The sequence below is a fragment of the Heterodontus francisci genome, chromosome 3, assembly GCF_036365525.1.
Source record: "Heterodontus francisci isolate sHetFra1 chromosome 3, sHetFra1.hap1, whole genome shotgun sequence".
Taxonomy (NCBI): domain Eukaryota; kingdom Metazoa; phylum Chordata; class Chondrichthyes; order Heterodontiformes; family Heterodontidae; genus Heterodontus; species Heterodontus francisci.
Window position 1 is genome coordinate 174,222,705 of NC_090373.1, and position 24,928 is coordinate 174,247,632.

General features: G+C 43.4%; 1 protein-coding gene and 2 non-coding genes across 3 annotated transcripts in view; all 3 read right to left on the minus strand.

The window, feature by feature from the left end:
• The window catches only part of wdr43 (WD repeat domain 43), a 70,433-nt gene that overhangs the window by 4,016 nt on the left and 41,489 nt on the right, over nucleotides 1–24,928 (minus strand). Inside the window, exons 9-17 of the mRNA XM_068027685.1 lie at nucleotides 24,453–24,539; nucleotides 23,497–23,631; nucleotides 22,760–22,897; nucleotides 18,118–18,204; nucleotides 16,716–16,747; nucleotides 10,912–10,975; nucleotides 7,284–7,397; nucleotides 6,591–6,660; nucleotides 2,439–2,494 (exon numbers count right to left, since the gene is read on the minus strand). Of these exons, the coding sequence (XP_067883786.1) occupies nucleotides 2,439–2,494; nucleotides 6,591–6,660; nucleotides 7,284–7,397; nucleotides 10,912–10,975; nucleotides 16,716–16,747; nucleotides 18,118–18,204; nucleotides 22,760–22,897; nucleotides 23,497–23,631; nucleotides 24,453–24,539 (783 nt within the window). The remainder of the gene's footprint in view (nucleotides 1–2,438; nucleotides 2,495–6,590; nucleotides 6,661–7,283; nucleotides 7,398–10,911; nucleotides 10,976–16,715; nucleotides 16,748–18,117; nucleotides 18,205–22,759; nucleotides 22,898–23,496; nucleotides 23,632–24,452; nucleotides 24,540–24,928) is intronic.
• On the minus strand, nucleotides 5,467–5,597 carry LOC137368131 (small nucleolar RNA SNORA31). The gene has a single exon (XR_010974360.1). It is a non-coding gene; the product is annotated as a small nucleolar RNA SNORA31 (small nucleolar RNA).
• On the minus strand, nucleotides 10,616–10,748 carry LOC137368132 (small nucleolar RNA SNORA31). The gene has a single exon (XR_010974361.1). It is a non-coding gene; the product is annotated as a small nucleolar RNA SNORA31 (small nucleolar RNA).

Genomic DNA, 24,928 nt, shown 5'->3' on the forward strand with positions numbered 1-24,928 from the left:
TACAGCTGAGGTGGGTACTAAGTGATTCATTGGTGGTGTTATCAGTACATGCCTTTACCGCAGAACACAAAGCATGCTCAACAGTAATTTCATTGGAGGGAGGGAAGCTCTGACACTGATGTTCTTTCCATATTTTCTTTCATGTAAAACGTGCCCTTGAGAAAACAATCCTTGACACTTAAGGACGGCATTCAAGCAAAGGAGGCAGTGCGGGAGAGGACGCAAGGATGTGCTGATTCCTGCATCTGAGGTGGGTAATAAGTGCTTCATTGGCGACGTTATCAATTGGTGCCTTCACTGCAGAACTTAAAAAGGCGTGCACAACAGTAATTTCAGTGGATGGAGGGAGGCAAGCTCTGACTCTGATTTGCGTTATTTCTTTTCATGTAAAACATGCCGTCGAGAAAACAATCCTTGAGACTTAAGGTCAGCATTCAAGCAACGAAGGCAACTAGATCATGCTGCGGAGCTCATCACGATGTGGAAAGGAACATTGCATTTATGGATGAATTGGGAATGCACATTGGGATGCGCTTGGGGAACATTCACCAAGAATAGACTGAGCTCAGACTCTTGTGACTTTGCCTTCTTCACATGGACAATACAGTAGTGGAATAGAGAGCCAAGCGTTTATTCACCACAAGGCTCTCCAGGAACAATCTCTTTAGCTGTGCATAGCAGATACTCGGCCTGTCTGTCTAACGGGAATGCTGGACACAACACTCATGTATCCATGCACAGCAGTTCCTCGGATACTTAATGAACTTAATAAAACTTTTCAAAAATTAAACCCAGAATTGTTGAGGTTTTGTTTTGCATGCTATTTCCCCGACTTTGCAACTGCACTTCAGATATTCAACTATGGTGGGGAGGGGTGGGTGAAGAGGGGGAGGGGTGGGTGAAGAGGGGGAGGGGTGGGTGAAGAGGGGGAGGGGTGGGTGAAGAGGGGGAGGGGTGGGTGAAGAGGGGGAGGGGTGGGTGAAGAGGGGGAGGGGTGGGTGAAGAGGGGGAGGGGTGGGTGAAGAGGGGGAGGGGTGGGTGAAGAGGGGGAGGGGTGGGTGAAGAGGGGGAGGGGTGGGTGAAGAGGGGGAGGGGTGGGTGAAGAGGGGGAGGGGTGGGTGAAGAGGGGGAGGGGTGGGTGAAGAGGGGGAGGGGTGGGTGAAGAGGGGGAGGGGTGGGTGAAGAGGGGGAGGGGTGGGTGAAGAGGGGGAGGGGTGGGTGAAGAGGGGGAGGGGTGGGTGAAGAGGGGGAGGGGTGGGTGAAGAGGGGGAGGGGTGGGTGAAGAGGGGGAGGGGTGGGGAGAGGGAGCATGCAAAATGCAGGGACCAAACAGTTGCAATGCCTGAAGTACTGTGGAGAAGTAGAGAAAGCAACTGGGTAGGGGAGAAAGCAACTGGATTGGGCATCCGCAGCTGGAGGGAACGGCTGAATGGAGGGGGCCGGAAGCGAGAGGCCGTAGAGAGCCGCGGGGAGCGAGCGTGCGAAGACCTTGGTGTCACCGGGTCCAGGGACTGGCCAGTAAGTCTTTTGCTGTTGTGTTTATGGCGCATGCACAGAAAAAGGCACTCCTCTTCCGTTCCGCTGCTCCCCACCCCCCCCACTCTCTCCCCTTCCTCCCTCTCCCCCAGCTCTCTCCCTCCCCCCTCCCTCTCCCTCTTTCTCTCCCCCCTCCCTCTCTCTCTCTCCCCCCTCCCTCTCCCTCTTTCTCTCTCTCTCTCTCTCTCTCCCCCCTCCCTCTCTCTCTCTCTCTCTCCCCCCTCCCTCTCCCTCTTTCTCTCTCTCTCTCTCTCTCCCCCCTCCCTCTCCCTCTTTCTCTCCCTCTCTCTCTCTCTCTCTCTCTCTCTCTCCCCCCTCCCTCTCCCTCTTTCTCTCCCTCTCTCTCTCTCCCCCCTCCCTCTCCCTCTTTCTCTCCCTCTCTCTCTCTCCCCCCTCCCTCTCCCTCTTTCTCTCTCTCGGCCCCTCCCCGGCCCCCCGCGCTGCTCTCCCCGGCCCCCCGCGCTGCTCTCCCCGGCCCCCCGCGCTGCTCTCCCCGGCCCCCCGCGCTGCTCTCCCCGGCCCCCCGCGCTGCTCTCCCCGGCCCCCCGCGCTGCTCTCCCCGGCCCCCCGCGCTGCTCTCCCCGGCCCCCCGCGCTGCTCTCCCCGGCCCCCCGCGCTGCTCTCCCCGCCCGCTCCACTCTCTCACTCCGGCCACTGTATTCTGCCACGTGTTTGTCAGGTTTCATCTCTGTGATTCTTTGAGCAGTGCCATCTTTAGTCCTGGCAGCTGCTGCAGTCGCAAGCTGTGACGTTTTCGTGGCACATGCTGTATTTGCGCATGTGCCAAAACAGCGCCACCTACCGATCGCGTTGTCAACAATTGCGGTCATAAATAAATAAATTAGGAGACGACTTCTGGGGGTTGGGGCTTCAGCAACTCAGGTGTGGTTTGCTACACTTACATCAGATTCCTGATCTGCCATCAGCTCATCTTCTGAGTTTTCATCATCGGATGATTCTAGAAAGGACAGAAACACAATAACCAGAGTTAATACCGGCAAACCGCAATATAACTTGCATTTTTACAGTGCCTCCTTACATAGTACAAGTGTTCCACGAGTGAGGAGGCCACACAGCAGTAGACTTGAAGAGCTGGCTGGGGGGCAGTGGTGGGGAAGGAGTTTTAGCTGAAAGCACAGATGTATTTTTAAGAATCGTTTGAAGAATAAAGAGGTGCCAAGGAGAAACCGTTTGGTGAACACTTTAAAAAGCAAATACTTAACTATTGTTAGATGCTTGATTGGAATATACAATCCAATCAGCAATAGAAAAATATTTTGGGAAAAGCGGAAGGAGTGTTTGGTACTAGGAAAATCATGGCTGCTTGGCAGTTACTCTTTTTTTTGTTCACCTTACAAGATTAAATGTGGATAGTTCCCATTTAGAGATACGCACTTGCCATAGAAACACAGCACAGGAGGTCAACATTCAGCCCACCATGTCAATGGCAGCTCATTGAAAGTGCTATCCAATTAGTCCCACTCCCCTGCCTCTTTCCTCACAGCTCTGCAAATTTCTCCATATCCAATTTCCTGCATTACAACGTGACAACACTTCAAAAGTACTTCTTTGTATGTAAAGAGCTTTGGGACATCCTGAGGTCATGAAAAACGCTACTGAAATGCAAGAAGTCTTTCTTTTGATTCTAGTCCCTTTTGAAAGTTACTATTGAATCTGCTCCAATTATCCTTTCACTTCCATTCCCAATCATAACTCGCTCCATCAAAAAATTCTCATCACCCCCTTTGGTTCCTTTGCCAACACATCTTAAACCTGTGTCCTCTGATTACTGACTCTCCTGTCAGTGGAAACAGTTTCTCCTTATCTACTCGATCAAAGTCACCAATATTTTGCATACTACCAAGTCCCCCTGCAACCTTCTCTGCTGTAAGGAGAACAATCCCCACTATAGTGAGTTCAAACTGCTTGTCTTTAGAGAACTTTGATGGTTTCTCTTTGCTAACAACTTAAGAGGCTGATAAATAACAATAAACTCACTCCGCATTGACAAGAGGCCATGCAGCTCATTCAGCGTTTATGCTCCACAAGAGCCTCCTCCCTCCCCTCTATTTCCACCTATCAACATATGCTTCTATTCCTTCCTCCCTCGTGTGTTTATCTAGCTTCTCCTCAAATGCTTCAACCACCCCTTGTGGTAGCGTGTTTCACATTCTCACAATTCTGAGTAAAGAAGTTTCTCCTGAATTCCCTATTGGATTTATTAATGACTATCTTGCATTTATGACCTCTTGTTTTGGACTATTTCATGATCTTAAAGACCTCTATCATCTCACCCCTCCATCTTTGCTCTAGAGAAAAGGGACCCTGCCTATTCAGTCTTTCCTGATGCTGACAGCATTGTAATTTCGGTATCATCCTTGTGAAAAGGAATACATGTAGGAATTACTATAAAATGACTAGGAGTGATGTGCAATTAGGTACAACATTGTGTATTCACTGAATCAAAAACAATATGTAGTGTGCAGCAGAATGAGGTGTGAGAAGTTCTGAAGCTATAATGCTACAGCTGAAAGCTAGAGGACATCACTATAACCCATTTACTAAAATATTGCAGGTGCACATGCTACATCTACACAAGGAAAAGATTACTGAGCTGAAATAAAGTCACATTCAATCATTCCCTTAACATATTTATCTTTCAATTATATCATTACTGCCATCATCTCGACTCTCACCTCTGAATCAGAAGGTCACAGGTTCAAATGCTTAAGAATAGTACTGAGGAATTGCTGCACTGTCGAAGGTGTTGTCTTGCAAATGCAACATTAAAGATCCTACGCCACTAATCGAAGAGGAGCAGAGCAGTTTTCCCTGAGGTCCCGGTCAATACCCATTCCACAACCAACCAACATCACAGAGAGATTTGGTCATTTATCTCATTGCTTGTGGGAGCTTGCCATGCGCAAACTGGCTGTCACATTTCCACACACAATGATTGCAAATCAAAGGCACTTCACTGGCTATTTTGTTTTGGATGCCCTGAGGGTATGAAAGGTGCTAAAGAAATAGTTTGTTTCTTTACTATCACTAGCCTTTGAGCTGTCTGAAAGGGCTTCATGTACAGTGAATTACTTTGAAGTGCACAGATTCTGTTGATGTCAGCAAGAGACAGCCATTTGACACATAGAACGATCTCTCAAACGGCAATGAAATGAATGAACTATTAATCTGTTTTCAGCATTGTTGACTGAGCAGGAGTGTTTTGACCTGGGCGTATTTCTCTATAGTTGAATGCAAATTTGTTTTTAAACATGAGGGCAGTTAAGAGTTAACTATTTGGCATGGGACTGGAGCCACACATAGCCCAGATGGGTAAGGACGACAAATACCTCTCCCCTGACGGACACCACTGAAACAGTTTCCACGACAATCTGACAGCCGCATGGCCACCTCCACCGATACCAGCTTTCCACTTCAGATTTCTTTTAATAAACTGAATTCAAATTATTAAACTCCCACGGTGACCCAAATCCATGCCCTCCGGATTACTAGTCCAACATCACTACGTTACTGTACCTCTAATTAGCCTCAGGGCTCCTGGCCTCACAATGGGACAAAGAATTAACCATGCTTCTCACGCCAAAACACCATTTAGCAGATGGACATTTTTGGAAAGTGCATATCTGTAGGCAGTGCATGGGGACAGGATCAAGGTCAGTTTTGATGCTTCTCCCCACTGTTCCCATGCTGGAATAGCTGGTCCAGGTATTTTTTTTTGGTTATGTGACTGAACTAGTAATGCAGAGAACGCAAGTTCAAATTCCACCACTGCAGTCAGAGAACCGAAATTCAATACCAAAAAGGCCTTCATTACTTATATAACAATCATAGTGAGACAGCGATGACCTTGTACAGATAAGTATCTCCAACTTAATTGCCATGAAAGTGCACTCAACACTATACAATGTTGTATGTATTCTCTATTCAATCTATGCTGCCACTAAAGAAGCAGACAGAAAGCGCAAAGAAACTTGATCTTGCATCTCAGTGAATAAACCCAAAAAGTTAGTGTTGAACTTCAGGTCTGTCAATAGATGCGGTGTTCTTTTTCAGACTTTTCTGCTTATTTCAATAAGCTAGTTTCAACCCACCGACTAATCCTTGCGTCTGAATAATCGAATTCCATTAATCACTCCAATTATCCTCAAAATTTTTTGCCCATCAGAGCATATGAAGCACTGGCTTCTTTTCCCACCCTGCAATATTACCTCTGGTGTCTCAAGGATCTATCTTCAACTCCCTCTTCATGCAGCCACATGGTGGCCCTCAGCACAAGCTTTGCAACTGTGCCAATTGCATCTGCCTCCCCAGTCACTGCCTCAGTCGGAACCAGACTATTAGCAACCTCAACTTCCTACTCAATCCTGAGCAGTTTCAAACCTCATATTCCATTCATCACAAAGATCGCCTACATAATCCTCTGTAACATCACCCACCTCTGCTCCTGCCTCAGCTTAACCGTCACTGAAATCCACATCCACGAGCTTGTCACCAGATATGTCTATTCCAATGGTGTCCTGGCCGGCCTCGCATCAGCCACCTTCTGTTAACTTCAGATTGCCTAGAACCTAGCTGCCCATATCACATCCTACACCAATTCCTGCTTCCCTACACTCCTGTCCTTGCTATATCGACTACTGGTACCCCAGCAACTCACGTTTAAAATTATCACGGGTTTGCCCCTTCATATTTCTGTAACCTCCTGCAGCCATTCCTCCCCTTCCATAAGTCCCTGTTCCTGGACTTTGCATCCTCCCTTCAGTCATCTAGGTCCCAAACTTGGATTCCCTCCCTGCACTTAGCTGCCTCTTTGCATCCCGCCATTCCTTTAGGAAACCCCCCCAGTGTTCATTTTTTTCTGATTATACTTCTGAAGTGCCTCAGTGCATTTGTTACATTAAAACATGTATAAAAATTCAATTTGAGATACTGCACATCATCTCATCATATTCATCTACAAGATATACAGTACCATGGAGAACACAAAGCTTTCACAGACACACAGTAGCACCAGGTTTGTGATTGGCTCTTACCTTCTTCGTAAACGAGTTTTGCCGTTTGGTTCACACTGCTTACATCTTGCACTTTTTCTGATGCTGCAACCTGAGGGATATCAAATCAGCATCATCTTAGCTACTAAGTTTCACATGTACACTTATAGCAAAGGCAAACTTTGGCAATAGTGTAGGTCAGATGGTTTCACAGGTCGGCGCAACATCGAGGGCCGAAGGGCCTGTACTGCGCTGTAATGTTCTAATTCTAATTGTGGGTAAATGTTGCGTTATCAAAACGTGTGAACAAAGAGCATATTACAGATCCAGACACAATTAAGAAAGGGTATCCTAGTCAGGTGATAATGAAAGAGTGAAGCAATTCTGGTTTCTAACATTCATAAGAGTGGTTTCATATCCATTTATCTCCCTGGTAGGGCAGCATGTTGCACCAGAATAGCACGCAGTACCCACTGGTATCATTAGCTAGAGAGTATCCCCAACTACAATTGTGGAGGCATCAAGTGGAATAGCTGAGGCCCAAGCTTGCACCTCAGAAGTGGTGCTTGGTGAACCAAGTAAAACAGTTAGGGAAATGTACATTAAAAGGCCTTCCACAACCAGAGCCTGTTATGAAACATGCATGCAATATTGGAATTACTCCCCCCACCCCCCAAATTCCCTGCGCATCTAGCACTCAGTAACTATCCCCAACAGTAGGCAGCCACTTCTTACCTGTGTAACTAGAAGATAAAGCTTGCCATGCAGGCGAGAGAGCTTCTGCAAAGTTTTCACCCTGCTCTCCATCAGCTGGTACAAGACTCCGAGCTGTGGTACTAAATTGGGCAACTGTAGAGATTGAAATCAACCATTTCAGTGCAAGTTAAGCAGCAGCTAGAAGCTTGGAGCGCAACTTAGAGTTAAAACCACACTAATTTCTGTAATTCTAATTTCTTAAACATACACAGTATTTAAATACATGATGTGAAGGAATATAGGTATAATAGGCTTGATTAAGTAGAATTTGGAAATAGTTAGCGTATTATGCCTTTAGTGTTAAAGATTGAATGAATGGTTAGTTTTCAGAACTCACTGAAGTTCCCCTTTAAGATGGTAGAGTTACACATTTCAAGGGCAGGTCATGCTTAACAAATCATTTGGAATTCTATGAAGACATTACGAGCAAGGTGGACAATGGGGACCCAGTGGATGTGGCGTACCTAGATTTCCAAAAGGCCTTCGACAAGGTGCCGTACAAGAGGCTGCTGCATAAGATAAGGATGCATGGCGTTAGGGGTAAAGTATTAGCATGGATAGAGGATTGGTTGACTAACAGGAAGCAGAGAGTGGGGATAAATGAGTGCTATTCTGGGTGGCAATCAGTCACTAGTGGTGTGCCTCAGGGATCGGTGTTGGGACCGCAATTATTTACAATTTATATAGATGATTTGGAGTTGGGGACCACGTGTAGGGTTTCAAAGTTTGCAGATGACACCAAGATGAGTGGCAGAGCAAAGCGTGCAGATGACTGTGAAACTTTGCAGAGGAACATAGATACATTGAGTGAGTGGGCAACGGTCTGGCAGATGGAATACAATGTTAATAAATGTGAAGTCATTCATTTCGGTAGGAGTAAAATTAAAAAGGATTATTACTTGAACGGTAAAAAGTTGCAGCATGCTGCTATGCAGAGGGACCTGGGTGTCCTTGTGCATGAATCGCAGAAGGTTGGTCTGCAGGTACAGCAAGTAATTAGGAAGGCAAATGGAATGTTGTCCTTCATTGCTAAAGGGATTTAGTTTAAAAGCAGAGAGGTTATGTTGCAGCTGTATAAGGTACTGGTGAGGCCGCACCTGGAGTAGTGTGTGCAGTTTTGGTCTCCTTACTTGAGAAAGGATGTACTGGCACTGGAGGGGGTGCAGAGGAGGTTCACTAGGTTGATTCCAGAGTTGAGGGGGTTGGCTTATGAGGAGAGACTGAGTAGATTGGGATTATATTCATTGGAATTCAGAAGAATGAGGGGGGGATCTTACAGAAACATATAAAATTATGAAGGGAATAGATAAGATACAAGTAGAGAGGATGTTTCCACTGGCAGGTGAAGCTAGGACAAGAGGGCATAACCTCAAGATTAGAGGGAGCAGATTTAGGACTGAATTGAGAAGGAACTTCTTCACCCAGAGGGTTGTTAATCTATGGAATTCCTTGCCCAGTGAAGTAGTTGACGCTACTTCAGTAAACGTTTTTAAAGCTAAGGTAGATATCTTTTTGAACAATAAAGGAATTAAGGGATACGGTGAGAGCGCGGGTAAGTGGATCTGAGTCCACGAAAAGATCAGCCATGATCTTATTGAATGGCGGAGCAGGCTCGAGGGGCCGGACAGCCTACTCCTGCTCCTAGTTCTCATGTTTGTGTTCAAGGTCACTGTTAGAATACCAGGGGTCTCTATTAGAATAGAATTGCTGTTACCAGGGACTTGGGAGATAAACACACACATTGAAATATCCTGTGACCTCAGTAAGAGGTAACAATAAAACTTAATTGGTTTATGGGGTTGTTGTTCAGGCAGGTCGGCTCCAGAGGTTGCTGTGGGTACCATGGAAAGGGTAACTAACAATAAATGAAATGTACTCACAGGAACAAGAGAGGTCAAATAAACACAATTATGAGCATTTTGACCAGATAAAAGCTCACAAACTTCAAATTCCAGTAAAACATTAAATTAAAGATATAGATTTTAAAAAGGGAACACAGGAAGGTCACATCTAATGCAAAAGTCTTATGACACTTTAGAAATAGTATAAACACACAAGGTTATGAAGCAAATGCTTAGAAGTGTTGTATCCTCAACAATGCTTCTCAACTTAATGGGGATTTAAGGTACAAGTTTACTTTAAATTTTGATGGATATTCTAAGATAATTTTGCTCCAACATTAACAAGGTTAAACTTTTGGATTCTATGTTAGAAATGAGAATAGGTGTTACATCTCAGTAACATCTGATATTGTGATATACTTATCTACTTAAGAAGTTTATTGCATGTTAAATTAGTCATAGAGAGACACAGCACTGAAACAGGCCCTTCGGCCCACCGAGTCTGTGCCGACCAACAACCACCCATTTATACTAATCCTACATCCCATAATCCCTACCACATCCCCACCATTCGCCTACCACCTACCAACACTAGGGGCAACTTACATCGGCCAATTTACCGATCAACCTGCAAGTCTTTGGCTGTGGGAGGAAACCGGAGCACCCGGCGGAAACCCACGCAGACACAGGAAGAACTTGCAAACTCCACACAGGCAGCACCCAGAACTGAACCCGGGTCCCTGGAGCTGTGAGGCTGCGGTGCTAACCACTGCTCCACTGTGCCGGACTTTTAATATCTAAAAGTTAATAAATCGTCTCATGCAGTATTCTGTCTACAACTACAAGAACCCCCTCTCTGTGTATCTTTAAGTGGAGAAATGCGCATTGAAGAGAGTTTCCCAGACCCTTATATCTGGGATATTTATGACTTAGCTATAAAAATATTAGAAGTTGGCTACCCAAAAGATGGTAAAATTCTCTGTTGGTTTTCTTTCTTTGAGGGAAAGCTCATGCAATTCTCTGGACCCAAATAAGCATGTGAGAATTTGTCTGGTTTGAACTTGATTAAAGGAGATTCATGGGGATGTGCTCCTGATTTGGTTTCGACCCTACAAGGGGTTAGTCATAAATCACTTCAACGAATGGTCAATCTTGAAGATTAAACCAAACTTGAAGATCCAGATAATAATCCCACTATTTCTATACTGTTATCCTCCCAGAATTCTCATAAAAACATTCTAATTAGTCAAACCTTATAGACTCAATTTTTTTTTTTTTAAATCTTTGCTCCAAGCCTCATCCCTTTAATCAGAAAACCTAGTGTCAGCCAACATCTATTGCCAACATGCACACACATACCTCTGACAGCCAAGAGGTTTCAAATGATACAGCGCACTTTCTGCGAGGGTCAACAAGATACAATTATGCATTTAAAGATACAATCCATTAACATCTTTATGGTGCAAGATTGTGTGTTTTCCTCTATTCAATCCAAACTGCCACTGGCAGAGCAGGCAGAAAGCGCGAGGAAATTAATTTTGCACCTTAGCAATAAAGAACCAGAAAGCCACATACACTGCTTCAGGTCTGTCAACAGATGCAACCTTATTGGCGTCTCCACCCTTCTATCTTTATTGGGCTAGAAATCAAAGATTTCCTGCACTTTGTTAAAAAAGGTTTGAAGATCCTAAAGACACACCAAAGCTAATATTCAACACGCCTTTCATACACCGCTGAGGCTGAGTAAACCGAACAGTATTACTTACTGTAGAGAGATAGGAGGCATGTAGGGTGAAGACTGCCTTTAGCCACTTGACCATCAGCACAGCACTACATGTAAACCAACAGAGAAAGCCATTAAATGTGTGCTGAATGTATACAAAAGCTTCTTACAACTATGACTGCAATAGAGCTGTTGTAAGATCAGTTTTCATTGCCTCAAGGCACACATGTCTCAAAATATCTAGACCTTCACAGCAATTAAAATACAGGAAAGACTGGAACAGACTTGACAGATAGCTCCTTGTTTATATAGGAAATAGAAAATGCTCAGGACAGCTACCCAATATAGCAGCAAAAAAGCTTCTTACAACTATGACTGCAATAGAGCTGTTGTAAGATCAGATCTAATTTTAGAAGAAATATAGTAATTTACCCTCTTACGGTATCATCTCAAATTTGACTATGGTTCCTGCATGCAGCTCTTTTGATACCTCATCCATAGCCATTCTGTGTCAGCGTGTGGACTTTGGCAGTGAATGTGAGGAGCTGATGATTGCAGTGTTCATTTAGTTCCATTCCTTCCTACTCAGATAAAGAAGCAGTCCATGCCTGCATGCAGAAAGACCTGGACAATATTCAGGCTTGGGCCGATAGGTGAGAAGTAACATTTGTGCAACACAAGTGTTAGGCACTGACCATCTCAGACGAGAAAATCTAACCAGCTCCCCTTGACATTCAATGGAAATATCGTCACTGAATCCCCTACCATCAACACCCTGGGGCTCACAAATGACCAGAAACTTAATTGAACCAGCCACATAAATACTGTGACTACAAGAGGAGGTCAGAGGCTGAAGAATTCTATGGCGAGTATCTTACCTCCTGACTCCCCTAAGCCTCTCCACCATCGACATCACACAAGTCAGGGGTGTGATGGAATGTTCTTGATGTCAAGAGCAGTCACTTTCACCTCACCTCTGGAATTCAACTTTTTTGTCCATCTTTGGACCAAGACTGTACTGAGGTTTGGAGCCGAGTGGCCTGGCGGAACCCAAACTGAGCATCAGTGAGCAGATTATTGCAGTGTATTTGCCCCTTGATAGCACTGTTGACAACACCTTCCATCACTTTGCTGATGATAGGGCGGTAATTGGATTTGTCCTACTTTTTGTGGACATGACCTACCTGGGCAATTTTCCACATTAGGAACATAGGACTTCTTTTTATTATTTGTTCATGGGATATGAGCGTCGCTGACAAGGCCATTTATTGCCCATCCCTAATTTACTTGAGAAGCCTTCTTGAACTGTCCATGCAGGGTAGGTACACCCACACTGCTGTTAGGAAGGAAGTTCCAGGATTTTGACCCAGTGACAGTGAAGGAACAACAATATAGTTCCAAGTCATGATGGGCCGAATGGCCTCCTTCTGCACTGTAACGATTCTGTGATCACGTGTGAGACTTGGAGGGGAACTTGCAGGTGGTGCTGTTCCCATGCAACTGCTGCCCTTGTTCTTCCAGGTGGTAGAGGTCACAGGTTTGGAAGATGCTGTGGAAGGAGCCTTGGTATGTTGCTGCAGTGCACCTTGTAGATGGCACACACTGCTGCAACTGTGCATTGGTGGTGGAGGGAATGAATGTTTGTGAGTGGGGCGCCAATCAAGCAGGCTGCTTTGTCCTGAATGGTGTTGAGCTACTTGAGTGTTGTTGGAGCTGCACCCACCCTGGCAAGTGGAGAATATTACATCACACTCCTGACTTGTGCCTTGTAGATGGTGGACAGGCTTTGGAGAGTCAGGACGTGAGTCACTCGCCACAAGATTCCTCGCCTCTGACCTGCTCTTGTAGCCACAGTATTTATATGGCTACTCCAGTTCAGCTTCTGGTCAATGGTAACCCCCAGGATGTTGACAGTGGGGGGGTTCAGCGATTCTAATGCCATTGAATGTAAAGGGGAGATGGTTAGATTCTCTCTTGTTGGAGATGGTCACTGCCTGGCACAAATGTTACTTGCCATTTATCAGCCCAAGCCTGGATATTGTCCAGGTCTTGCTACATTTCTACACAGACTGCTTCAGTATCAGGAGTCACAAATGGTGCTGAACATTGTTCACTGATGAGTGCACAATCTCCACTTCTGACCTTACGATTGAAGGAAGTTCATTGAAGAAGCAAATTGTTGGGCCTAGGACACCACCCTGAGGAACTCCTACAGTGATGTCCTGGAGCTGAGATGATTGACCTCCAACCACCAAAACCATCTTCCTTTGCACTAGGTACGATTCCAACCAGTGGAGAGTTTTCCCCCCGAATCCCATTGACTCCAGTTTTGCTAGGGCTCCTTGATGCCATACTTGGTCAAATGCTGCTTTGATGTCAAGGGCAGTTACTCTCATCTCACCTCTGGAGTTGTTCTTTTGTCCATGTTTGGACCAAGGCTGTAATGAGGGTCAGGAGCTGAGTGGCCCTGGGGGAACCAAACTGAGCGTCACTGAGCAGGTCATTGAGAAGCAAGTGCCGTTTGATAGGACTGTCAACGACACCTTCCATCACTTTACCGATGATTGAGAGTAGACTGAAGGGCGGTAATTGGACGGGTTTGATTTGTTCTGCTTTTTGTACAGGGCATACCTGGGTAATTTGATACATTGCTTATGTAGATAGAGTCATAGAGTTATACAGCACAGAAACCATAGCCTTGTATGCTACGGCATTTCAAGTGTTCATCTAAATACTTCTTAAATGTTGTGAGGGTTCCTGCCTCTACCACCCCTTCAGGCAGTGTGCTCCAGATTCCAACCACCCACTGGCTGAAAAGGCTTTTCCTCAAATCCCCTCTAAACCTTCTGCCCCTTAGCTTAAATCTATGCCTCCTGGTTATTGACACCTCTGCTAGATGCCAGTGTTGTGGCTGTACTGGAACAGCTTGGCTAGGGGTGCGGCTAGTTCCGGAGCACAGGTCTTAAAACTATTGCCAGCATGTTGTCAAGGCTCATGGCCTTTGCAGTGTCTTCAGTTATTTCCTGATATCACACGGAGTGAGCCGAATTGGCTGAAGACATGTGTGATGCTGGCGACTTAGAATCAGGGGTAGGTCATTTGGCCCTTCAAGCCTGCTCCTTCATTCAATAAGATCATGGCGGATCTGGTTGTGACCAACTCCACCTTCCTGTCTGCTCCCCCAAAAACCCTCGACTCCCTCATCTGTTAAAAATCTATCTAACTCAGCCTTGAATAAACGCAATGACCCAGCTTCCACTGCTTTTTGGGGAAGAGAATTCCACAGACTAACAACCCTCAAAGAAAAAAATTCTTATGTCGGTCTTAACAGGGAGACCTCTTATTCTTGAACTGTGTCCCCTAGTTCTAGTCTTCCCCCACAAGAGGAAACATCCTCCCGGTATCCAATCGATCAAGTCCCTTCAGGATTTTGCATGTTTCAATGAGATCACCTCTCATTCTTCCAAAATCCAATGGGTATAGGCCAAACCTGCTCAACCTTTCTTCATAAGATAAGCCCTTCATCCCAGGAACCAGTCGAGTGAACCTTCTCTGAACTGTTTCTCATGCAACAATATCCTTTTTCAAATAAAGAGACCAAAACTATACACAGTACTCCAGAATAATAAAAGCAAAATACTGCAGATGCTGGAAATCTGAAATAGAAACAAAAAGTGCTAGAAAATACTCAGCAAGTCTGGCAGCATCTGTGGAGAGAGGGGCAGAGTTAGCATTTCAGGTCAGTGACCTTTCATCACTTTGCTGATGATTGAGAGTAGACTGATAGGTCACCACCTGAAAAGTTAACTCTGCTTCTCTCTCCACAGTACTCCAGATATGCTCACCAAGGCCCTGCACAGCTGCAGTAAAGTTTCCCTATTTTTATACTCAATTCCCCTTGCAATAAGTGCCAACATTTGCCTTCCTAATCACTTGCTGTACCTGCATACTAACTTTTTGCGATTCATGTACCAGGATACCCAGATCCCCCGGACCACCTGTTCTGATGTCTCTCCATTTAAATAGTATACAGATTTTCTATTCTTCCTGCCAAAGTGGACAAGTTCACATTTTCCCACATTATACTCCATCTGCCAAATTTTTGCCTCCTCTTGACAACTTACTTTCCTTCCTATCTTGGTGTCAACGGCAAGTTTTGCTACAATACATTTGGTCCTTTCATTCAAGTCATTGATATAGATTGTAAATAGTTGAGGCTCCAGCACTGATCCCTGTGGCACTCCAGCAGTTACAGCTTGCCAACCTGAAAAAGACCCATTTATCCCCACTGTTTGCTTTCTGTTAGCTAAACAATCCTTTATCCATGCTAATATGTTACCCCTGCACCCTCTCATCTTGCGAAGGGGTATATGCCAGTGTTGTAGCTGCACTGGAACAGCCTGGCTAGGGGTGCAGCTAGTTCAGGAGCACACGTCTTCAGCCAGGATGTTGTCAGGGCCCATAGCCTTTGCTGTATCCAGCCACCTTCAACTGTTTCTTGATATCACGTTGAGTGAATCGGAATGGCTGAAAACTGGCATATGTGATGCTGGGGGCCTCAGGAGGAGGTTGAATTGGATCGCTTAGCTCTGTCTATTGCATGCTGCTTCCGCAGTTTGGCATGCTTTTGTACTGTGTTGTAGCTTCACCAGCTTGGCAACTCATTTTTAGGTATGCTTAGTGCTGCTCCTGGCATGCTCTCTTGCACTCCTCATTGAATCAGGGTTGATCCCCTGGTTTGATGGTAATGATAGAGTGATGGATATGCCAGGCCATGAGGTTACAGATTGTGGCTGAATACAATTCTGCTGTTTCTGATAGCCCTACAGCACCTCATGGATGCCCAGTTTTGAATTGCTAGATCTGTTCTGAAACTATCCCATATCGCACGGTGATAGTGCCACACAACCGGATGGATAGTATCCTCCGTATGATGTTGGGTCTTTTGTCTTCATAAGGACTGTGCGGTGGTCACTCCTACGAATACTGTCATGGACAGATGCATCTGCAACAGATAGACTGGTGAGGGCGAGGTCAAGTAGGTTTTTACCTCTTGTTGATTCCCTCACCACCTGCTGCAAGTCCAGTCTGGTAGCAATGTCCTTTGGGACTGAGCCAATCTTGGTGATGGGCATTGAAGTCCACCACTGAGTACATTCTGCCCCCTTGCCACCCTCAGTGCTTCCGCCAAGTGTTGTTCACCATGGAAGAGTACTGATTCATCAGCTAAGGGAGAACGGTAAGTGGCACGGTGGTTTCCTTGCCCATGTTTCACCTGGTGCCATGCGCTTTCATACGGTCCAGAGTCAATGTTGAGGACTCCCAGGGCAGCTCCCTCCCGACTGTATACCACTGTGCCGCCACCTCCGGATTATAGATTAGTCACGGATGTATTTGTGTTATAGGTGTGTAATTAGAACAATGGAGGCCACCTATAAAGTTTAAATCAGTGTTCCCATTAATCCACGTATCATGTACATTGCTGATGCCAACAGATTCTGGTGTTCCGATGTAAGAAACAACCAATGAGGCAATAGCATCAATAACAGTCTTTTGTGATATAAATTCAAATTGGTCAAATCAACAAATCAGATCCATAAGCACAAAATAGAATTGAGCTGTCTGGTCTATGGTAGCCAGATTGCCAGAGCCCATGGGCTGTGTCTGGACCATGGGTGGCAGCTTTGACACCTCTAAGCCAGTACAGCAGATTTCAGTAATTAACAATCTTACAGTGTGGTAGATGAGGGGGGGGAAAAAATCAGTTAAAAGGATCACATTAAAAAAGACTTTCAGATTTCACATTGCGGTACTTGAAAAGAAAACGCTGCAAAATGAAAACTTCACCTGTAGGGATGACCTTGTAACCGCCTTGTAATCTGAGAAAAAATAAAAAATATTACTTTATAAATAAAGCTGTCAAACAGCCTCTGATCATCTACCTCAACTCCATTTTCCCACACTATACCCATATCCCTTGATATCTTTAATATCTAGAAATCTATTGATCTCTGTCTTGAACATACTCAATGACTGAGCCTCCACAGCCCTCTGGGGTAGAGAATTACAAAGATTCACCACTCTTTGAGTGAAGAAATTCCTCTTCATCTCAGTCTTAAATGGCTTACCTTTTATTCTGAGACTGTGTCCATATTGGACCATATGGTGTGTGATGCCTCATTTCGAAATGTAGACTCGTGTTCACTAACTTCCAAATTCAATCTGTAGGCCTTAACTGCGCAGGCATGGGAGTAAAGCTCAGGGGGTACTTCCTCAAAACGGAGGGAAAGGAAAATAAATGAAGAAACAGCCTTTTCTAATGCCACAAACTCCTAGGCTGGGTCAAGGCCTGACTGACTTGAAATGGATCTAATCAATTCTCAGTCTGAGTTAATTATCTAGTGCAAGTCTGTCCCCTATTGTATAGTCACTTTTACTGGCAGCTTTTCTTTCAATTGAAAGGAGGCAAAATACAAGTAGAATTTGATTTTCGGTCATGATGAAATTAAAGGGGGAAAAAAAGTTAATGAAATGTCAAATTACTTATCTGAATACAGATTCTAGAAACCATAGTAAAATTACAAACTATTTTTCCATTATTTGTTGGAGCACAATTTTCCAGCAAAATTCAAGAATAAAATCCACTACTATAGCATTGCAGCATCAATACAGCAAAGGCTATTTATTGTTGACATAGTCAAACCAAACTGACCAATCAAATTTAGTACAGAAATTATTTTTTGGAATGAAACAAAACTTGAAGTGTCTTGAGCCAAAACTGAACAACTGAATCTTACATAATCTGGAAAACTTCCTTTGCAGGTCAGCTGGTGGTTGTAATCAAAAGGGTGAGCCTGACCCAGCCGAGGCACCACAGAAAATACAGTCAATATGATCTGAACTTTGAGCACACAATCAAATGGAAGCCATCCACATTTCATCAAGAGTTACTACCCAGGAGTTTTAAAAGCTTCACCCCCCTCTGTCCTCACTGTCTACGCAAGGTTGGCTTTGCTGTAAGCTGTCAAGCAATAGTACTTAAAACAAAACCTACTTCTTTGGCCAAGCTTTTGGTCACCTGTCCTAATATTTCTCTACGTGGCTCAGTCAAATTTCGTCTGAAAACACTCCAGAAAAATGCCTTAGAACATTTTTACAACATTGAAAAAGCTACACAAATTCAAGTCATTGTTGTTGCCACCTATTGATGAATTTTCTAAACTTATTAGCTCTACTACACAAACCTTACCTCCTGAAGCAGTGGAACTACTGCTGGAACAGGTAGCCTGGCAATGGTGGCCTTTATCAAGGAATCCTTCTTTGTCTGGAGTACTTTCTAGATGGGCAAATTGGAAGAAAAAGCCATGTTAAAACTGCCAAAATTTTCAGCTTTCAGCACCTTATGTCATCTCAAATTTCCCAAAGCAATACACGTACTACAAGTTACTTTGAAACACAGTCAGTTGGCAATGACATGTTTACACTAGTTGATCCGTAGCCAATAATGCTTTGGTTGACAGATAAACAATAGCTAGAGTGCCAGCACATTTCTTCAGCTACCATCATGCAAACTAAAATGTCATCTGAACCACTGAAACAGGCAGGCAAGGCCTTTGATTAATGAAGGACAGCATCCCAAACCTATATTATATATTCAAGTTGTGGAGTGGGGCTTGAATGCAGAAATAGCTGACAGGGGACACAATATCACAAACTGAGCAGTGCAACATTTGTATTTTTCTCATTAAGGGTGTATATTGTCCTCCTGACCCCCACAACCTGACAATCAATTCAAGTTTCCCCAGACCATGCAGCTACTCCACATGTGAAAGTACAACAAATAAATCACTGTTTCTCCTGGAAAGTGTATTTGGAAAGTGGTGTTGCATCTCCTGTACAAGAAGGGAAGTGTTGAGGGTGATAGATCTTAGCCACCCCATTACAGATCTTTCCCCTTTGTTCTTTTCCTGTTCCCATACCCTTTTCTGTTTCTTTTTATTTGTTTAAAACTTATTTGTCAAAAACTTCTACTTTTGATGAAAGGTCGTCTACCTGGAACATTAACTTTCTCCCTCCACGGATGCTGCCCAACCTACTGAGTGTTTTCCAACATTTTCAGTTTTTAATCAGAAGGTAATATAACATACTCCTAGGGAAGGCAACTCAGTGCAACCTAAAGGGATTCTGCTAAAGTCAATTCTCCATCTAAATCCTTGCTCTCTAGTGCTATGATGTTTTTAAATACTGCGATACCTTTCCTCTCCCTCAGATAGTTATATAAACCAGATTATTGGCAATCCTAACCCAGCTAGTCACATTTCACCTAGTATATTATGATTTCCTACTTTAATAGTTCCATTAATCTGTTTTTAATACCCCGGGCATTCATACATTTATTTGGAATTCACTTGATTTGGTAATTTTCCTTTTTATGATTTCTCCCTTACTATCATGACCATTAACACATTACAGGAATACTACTGACACCATCTAGTGGTACAACTTGGTCTCGGACAGAGGCACTTAAGAATTTGAAAAGCAGTTTTACATGGGGATATATTAATACAGGCACTGCAACTACACATGGGTGCAAAAGCACTTTCTGCAGTTGCAGTGTCACCAAATGCAGCCTATCTGTAATACGATCCTTTTTTTGTCTGTCCAGACAGTGTCAGTCGGTCAGTTTAAGAATTTAGTCTATTGCTGAAAATAGAGATGGTTGCCGAAGCTTTTTGCCTTGCACTGATCAGGGCAATCTGCAAGAATATCAATGTAAGGGGAAGAAACAACTTTATGCTGTATGAGAAGAGTGCTGATTGGTTGGCAAGTGAACTCTGATTGGTAGAGGCATTGCCATGGAGTTTCCTTCACTAGTTTATGGTGACTGACAGTTAACTGTCAAGCTTTGTTAGAAACTTAAAGCAGGCAGCTTGACTGGTTAAGGCAATGCTCTGAGGAATGAACCAGAGAACGGCTGTCACTTATTTTGTTCAGCTGAAACAGGCGCAATGTGTGTACATGTTCTTTCTGTCTGCAAAGAACAGGGCCCTGTGTATTAATGTTCGCCACTAACAGAAGGCTACCGTCAAGCCAAAAAACATCTGGACTATCACACAAATGAGTAATGTGATTATATGAATTTCGATGCCTGTGTGATGCCAGGTATTTAGGCCGTATGTCCCAAAGACTGGCGAATTACATCAAATATGTCCCTTCCGCTGCTCGCAATGGTCAAAGTACAGGCTGTACCCAACCAGCCTGCGCTTGCAAGACTCAAAACAGTGTCCAACATTAGATGTGATTCTGCGATTGGGCAACATTTGCTAAATAATCCTCAGTGTGCTAATGGTCAGTAGGGCTCCCAGTGTAGTGCTTTTGCGTGTACCGGAAGCTACATATATGAATACACAGGGACCTGTTCGTTGCAGACAGAAAGAACATGTACAAACATTGCGCCTATTTCAGCTAAACAAAATAAGTGACAGCCATTCGCTGGTTCATTCCTCAAGGCAATGCCTTGACCAAAGTCAAACTGCCTGGTTTAAATGTCAAACAAAGCTCGACAATTAACTACCAGTCACCGTAAACTGGTGCACTCTCCATGGCAACGCCTCTACCAGAGTTCACTTGCCAACTAATCAGCACTCCCTCTCACACAGTATAAAGTTGCTGCTTCCCCTTACGCCGGTATTCTTGTAGATTGTCCTGATGAGCACAAGACAAAAAGCTTCGACAGCATGTCTCTATTTTCAGCAATACTCAAGTTCTGTACGACAAACGACTTTAGTTTATCTGTTGGTGGGTGGTGACTGGTACACATGGAGGCACATGGGACGCATGGAGGACTGGAGAGTGTGACACAAGTGTGGCTGCCAACAGTTAGTGGCTGTGGCAGTGGGGCAACGGTGTTGACGAAAACACCGGAAGCTAAGGGGAACCCAACAACGTTACCCTGGCTGGAGAAATTGTTTCTGAGAGAGATGGGATGGGATTGATGGGATGGGGATGGCATGAAAAGGGTGGATGAGATGATGGAGTTGCTCAAGTATGGTAAAATGGCAGGGACAATTATTTGATACAATTATTCCAGAGCTTTTCTTGGTGCTAAAAATGAAAATTCACTAGATTTGAATGAAAAAGTTACAGAAAAGCTGTCAGGCAAATTAAAATTCAATAGGCAAAGATAATGATAGCAGACTACACCCCTCCAGAATTTCTACACAAACTAACTCCAAAGGGCATGTCACTGCACAAACTTAAACTCAAGGAAGGAGCTCTTATAATGTTGCTACTGACTTTAATCCTAAACAAGGATTTTGTCATAGAACAAGATTGGAAGCTGGTTTCTTCAATGATAGATGCTGAAATTATAACAGGCAGATTTCAAGGAAATACAGTGCTTATTCCTCAAATAATATTGAGCCCATCAGATATAAATCAGCCTTTTCAACTCAGCTGAAAACATTTCCTAATTAGACTTTCATGTTCTATGACTATAAGCAGGTCACAAGGTAACAAAATTTGTATTTATATTTGTAGGCCTGTTTTTACACATGGAGAGCTTTATGCAGCTTTTTGATGAGTGAGAAGTTTTGATTCTGCTAAAGTCTTTGGTGAAAGAAGTAATGTTACAATGACGATACTAATTTGACCGCAAATGTTTTGCAGGTCTCTGGTAGTTACTCATTAATATACTTCCTACAGTTTATGCCAAACCGACAGGGAAAGCTACGCTGGTGGACAAAATGCAAGGCGAGTGCGTAATGACACCTTCAAGTCGTCTTCAGGAGATAGTGAACTTAAAAACACAGTTCCTGGTATCTAAATTGATAGATGACTTAAAATTGAAAAAATAGGTGCATTAAGGTCTAAAAGCAATTACTATCAGCACTGCAGCAATTTTTTAAAAAAAGCATCAAAAACAAATCAGATTTAATGGCAAATGGGCAGAAAGAACGTTAGCACGTTCTCATTTTTCCTTTTGTTGTAAGTTTTTGTGCTTAGTGGGCTACTTCTCAAAGTCAAAGAAACAACTGGTAAACTAATGAGAATCAAATTGCTGTTGCATTAGTATACACTAGCAGGTGGACTTAAGATATAACTCATGAAATATTAAATTCTAGAAACTGCTTGCACAAAGCACACTTTAGGATACTCTGTGAAGTTCTAGCCTCCATGTTATAAAAAGGATACAGAGACACTGGCGATAATGCAAAAAAGATTTACAAAGATGATACCAAAACAGAGGTGTTATATCCAACAGGAAAGATTGAACAAGCTGGGGCTCTTATCTCGAGGAGAAACTTGAGAGATGACATAGGAACATAGGAGCAGGAGTAGGTCATTCAGCCCATTGAGCCAGCCCCGCCATTCAATATGATCATAGCTGATCATCCACTTCAATGCCTTTTTCCCCACACTATCCCCATATCCCCTTACATCATTTGTATTTAGAAGTCTGTCAATCTCTGCTTTAAATATACTCAATGACTGAGCTTCCATGGCCATCTGGGGTAGAGAATTCCAAAGATTCACAACCCCCCCACCCACCGAATAAAGAAATTTCTCAAAGACTTTTATCAGGTCAGAGAATTTAAGACCTCGCTACAAGGAATAGCTGCGACAAATAGCATAGATGCATTTAAAGGGAAGTTAGATAAAAGCAAGGGAGAAAGAAACAGGTTATGCTTTTAGAGTTGGATGTACAGGGGTTGAAGGAGGCTCGTGGGGAGCATAAATGCCAACATGTTGGGTCAAATGTCCTGTTTCTGTGCTGTACATTCTATGTAATTTTATGTAAAACGTTCAATTGGCAAGACTGGATGGGATTTATCCTACAGAAAATACTCCACATGTGTACAGAAAGCTGAGACACAATTCAAAAGTCTTACATTTAGAATAGATGAGTCACTGCTTTCTAACCCTTGGACAAGAAGAACCGCAAAACTGTCAGTCTGGGGAAGACCAGATGTACTTTTCATTTTCATCACATCAATATCCATGGCACACAGACGTTCCTCAATGCTTCGCTGAAAAAAAAGCATAAAAAGTTAAACACAGCATACAAACATCGCTCTCACACGGTGTCACAACTTACTTTCTGCACTTGTCCAGCTACAGTTCATAGCTTAGGCTGGCAACTGTAAATACTGCAACATTCTTTGAGTCATTGAACCTACAGTCTGCTCCAGATAATTTAATAGTTCTTGGAATAACTGCTTTGAATTAACAATGTAAATAACATAGCAAAGTGGCTACTCTGTACTAACAAAAAATTGAATTCAGATCATTTGAATTAAGACACTTTGAATTTACATTCCCCACTAAAGCTCCAAACACCGCAACTGATTTTACAGATGGGTTAAAATCCTGCTGCACCATCAACCTGGTTAGAGAGAAAGGGATATCTTCAGGATTTGTTTAGAATTTCAGATTAAACTGGATATTTCCCCTAAAATTTATTTCCATGGAATTAATCCCTACTGATGTGGTTTTAGGCATACCTGTATGCTTTAGACACTCTGCCTTCACTTCTTTATGGAACTTTAAATCTTAAAGAAAAGTGACAGCAAGAGGGAATCGGAACTGTGCCATCTCTGCACACCAGGCCAAGATGTCAATACATTACCTCACTTTGTGTGTCCTTCTTCCTCTTGGCTTCACTCTTTCTCGATTCCATCAATGCAGACTTCATGCTTGTATTATGTCCAGGGATACCAGGCACTAACACCTTAACTGCAGGCGTTACAATTGGAGTTTTTACCTACAAGATAAAATAGACCAACAGTTAACTGAGAACCTGGCAGGACAGTTTCTACACACCTAAAGAATTTACAACCTTGCATATAAACTATTAAACCCTCATGCTATTCCAGGTAACGTCAGAAATTCATATTTTCTATGCACAATTTATGCTGGTTTCCCTAAATATTCAGGCAGTCATTTTTGTTCAATATTAAAACCAAGACTGGTTATAACAGAGGTTCCAAAACCAGAAAAACATGTATGGTAATCTTTTGTCAACCACTAAGCAGTTTAATATCCTGGAGATTGCAGCTTTAACATCCCAGTCATTAGATATATTTTCGGAGTGCTGTTCAGCAGAGTATCGCATGGAAGATTTTTTCCCTCATCAATCGGTCAAAGTCTGCACGACAGGAAAACAGCAAGGCTGAGAGGAGATGAGGGAAGTAAGGAAGTACTCATCAGGGAGATGCAAATCTTGGGTTTTAAAACCCTTCAAGAAGCAAAAGGAGTGTGAGGGAGGCAGAGATTTTCACATTCTTGAAGAACCTGAGAAAAAATAAGACTTCTTGTGATGAGTCGTGAACTCAGCACAATAAGGATATAGGGAGACAAAAATGTTTTTCATTGCAGGGAAGTGAAAAGACTTTTGGTGGAAGTGAGTATAAAAATTAGCAACAGCCACCATATAAAATCCACCAACATTTCTCAGAAAATTAAACAATTTTGCATCTCCATTCACAATTTCTGTGAAGAACGTTAGGATTTTTTAAAAAGAGAAATAACGACATCCAACCTGAAGCATTAAACTGACATTTCACATCACACCCTTTAACCTACCTTTGTTAAAGCAGTTTCAGTTGCGAGTGCCACAGTCGTCTGCGTATCTCTCACCAGACAAATGTGAGATTCGGTGGTGTTCAATGTCTGAAATGAGAAACGTCAGCCATTACTGATGCCATTACATCCACAGTTTTGGAACAGAGAACTCTATCGATGAGAAATTATAAATTAACCCAGACGACTATTTTAAATATTGGACCATGGCTGTCTGACAAGGGATTAATGTACAAACTGCTAACAGCAAGTTTAGGACTGAAGTCAGGAGGTGCTTCTTTACCCATAAAAGGATTTAAAGTCTAGAATGGTCTTCCAGGTAGAGCAGCGGAGGTAAGCACTGGTGCCATTAAACCTTCTACAAATGAGGTACATAAATTGAATGGGACTCCCACATCAATCTTAATCTTTGATGTTTAAGCATTAGCTATATGCAAAGCAGCACAAGACTATTACTCAGGTACTGTGTACAATCTCAA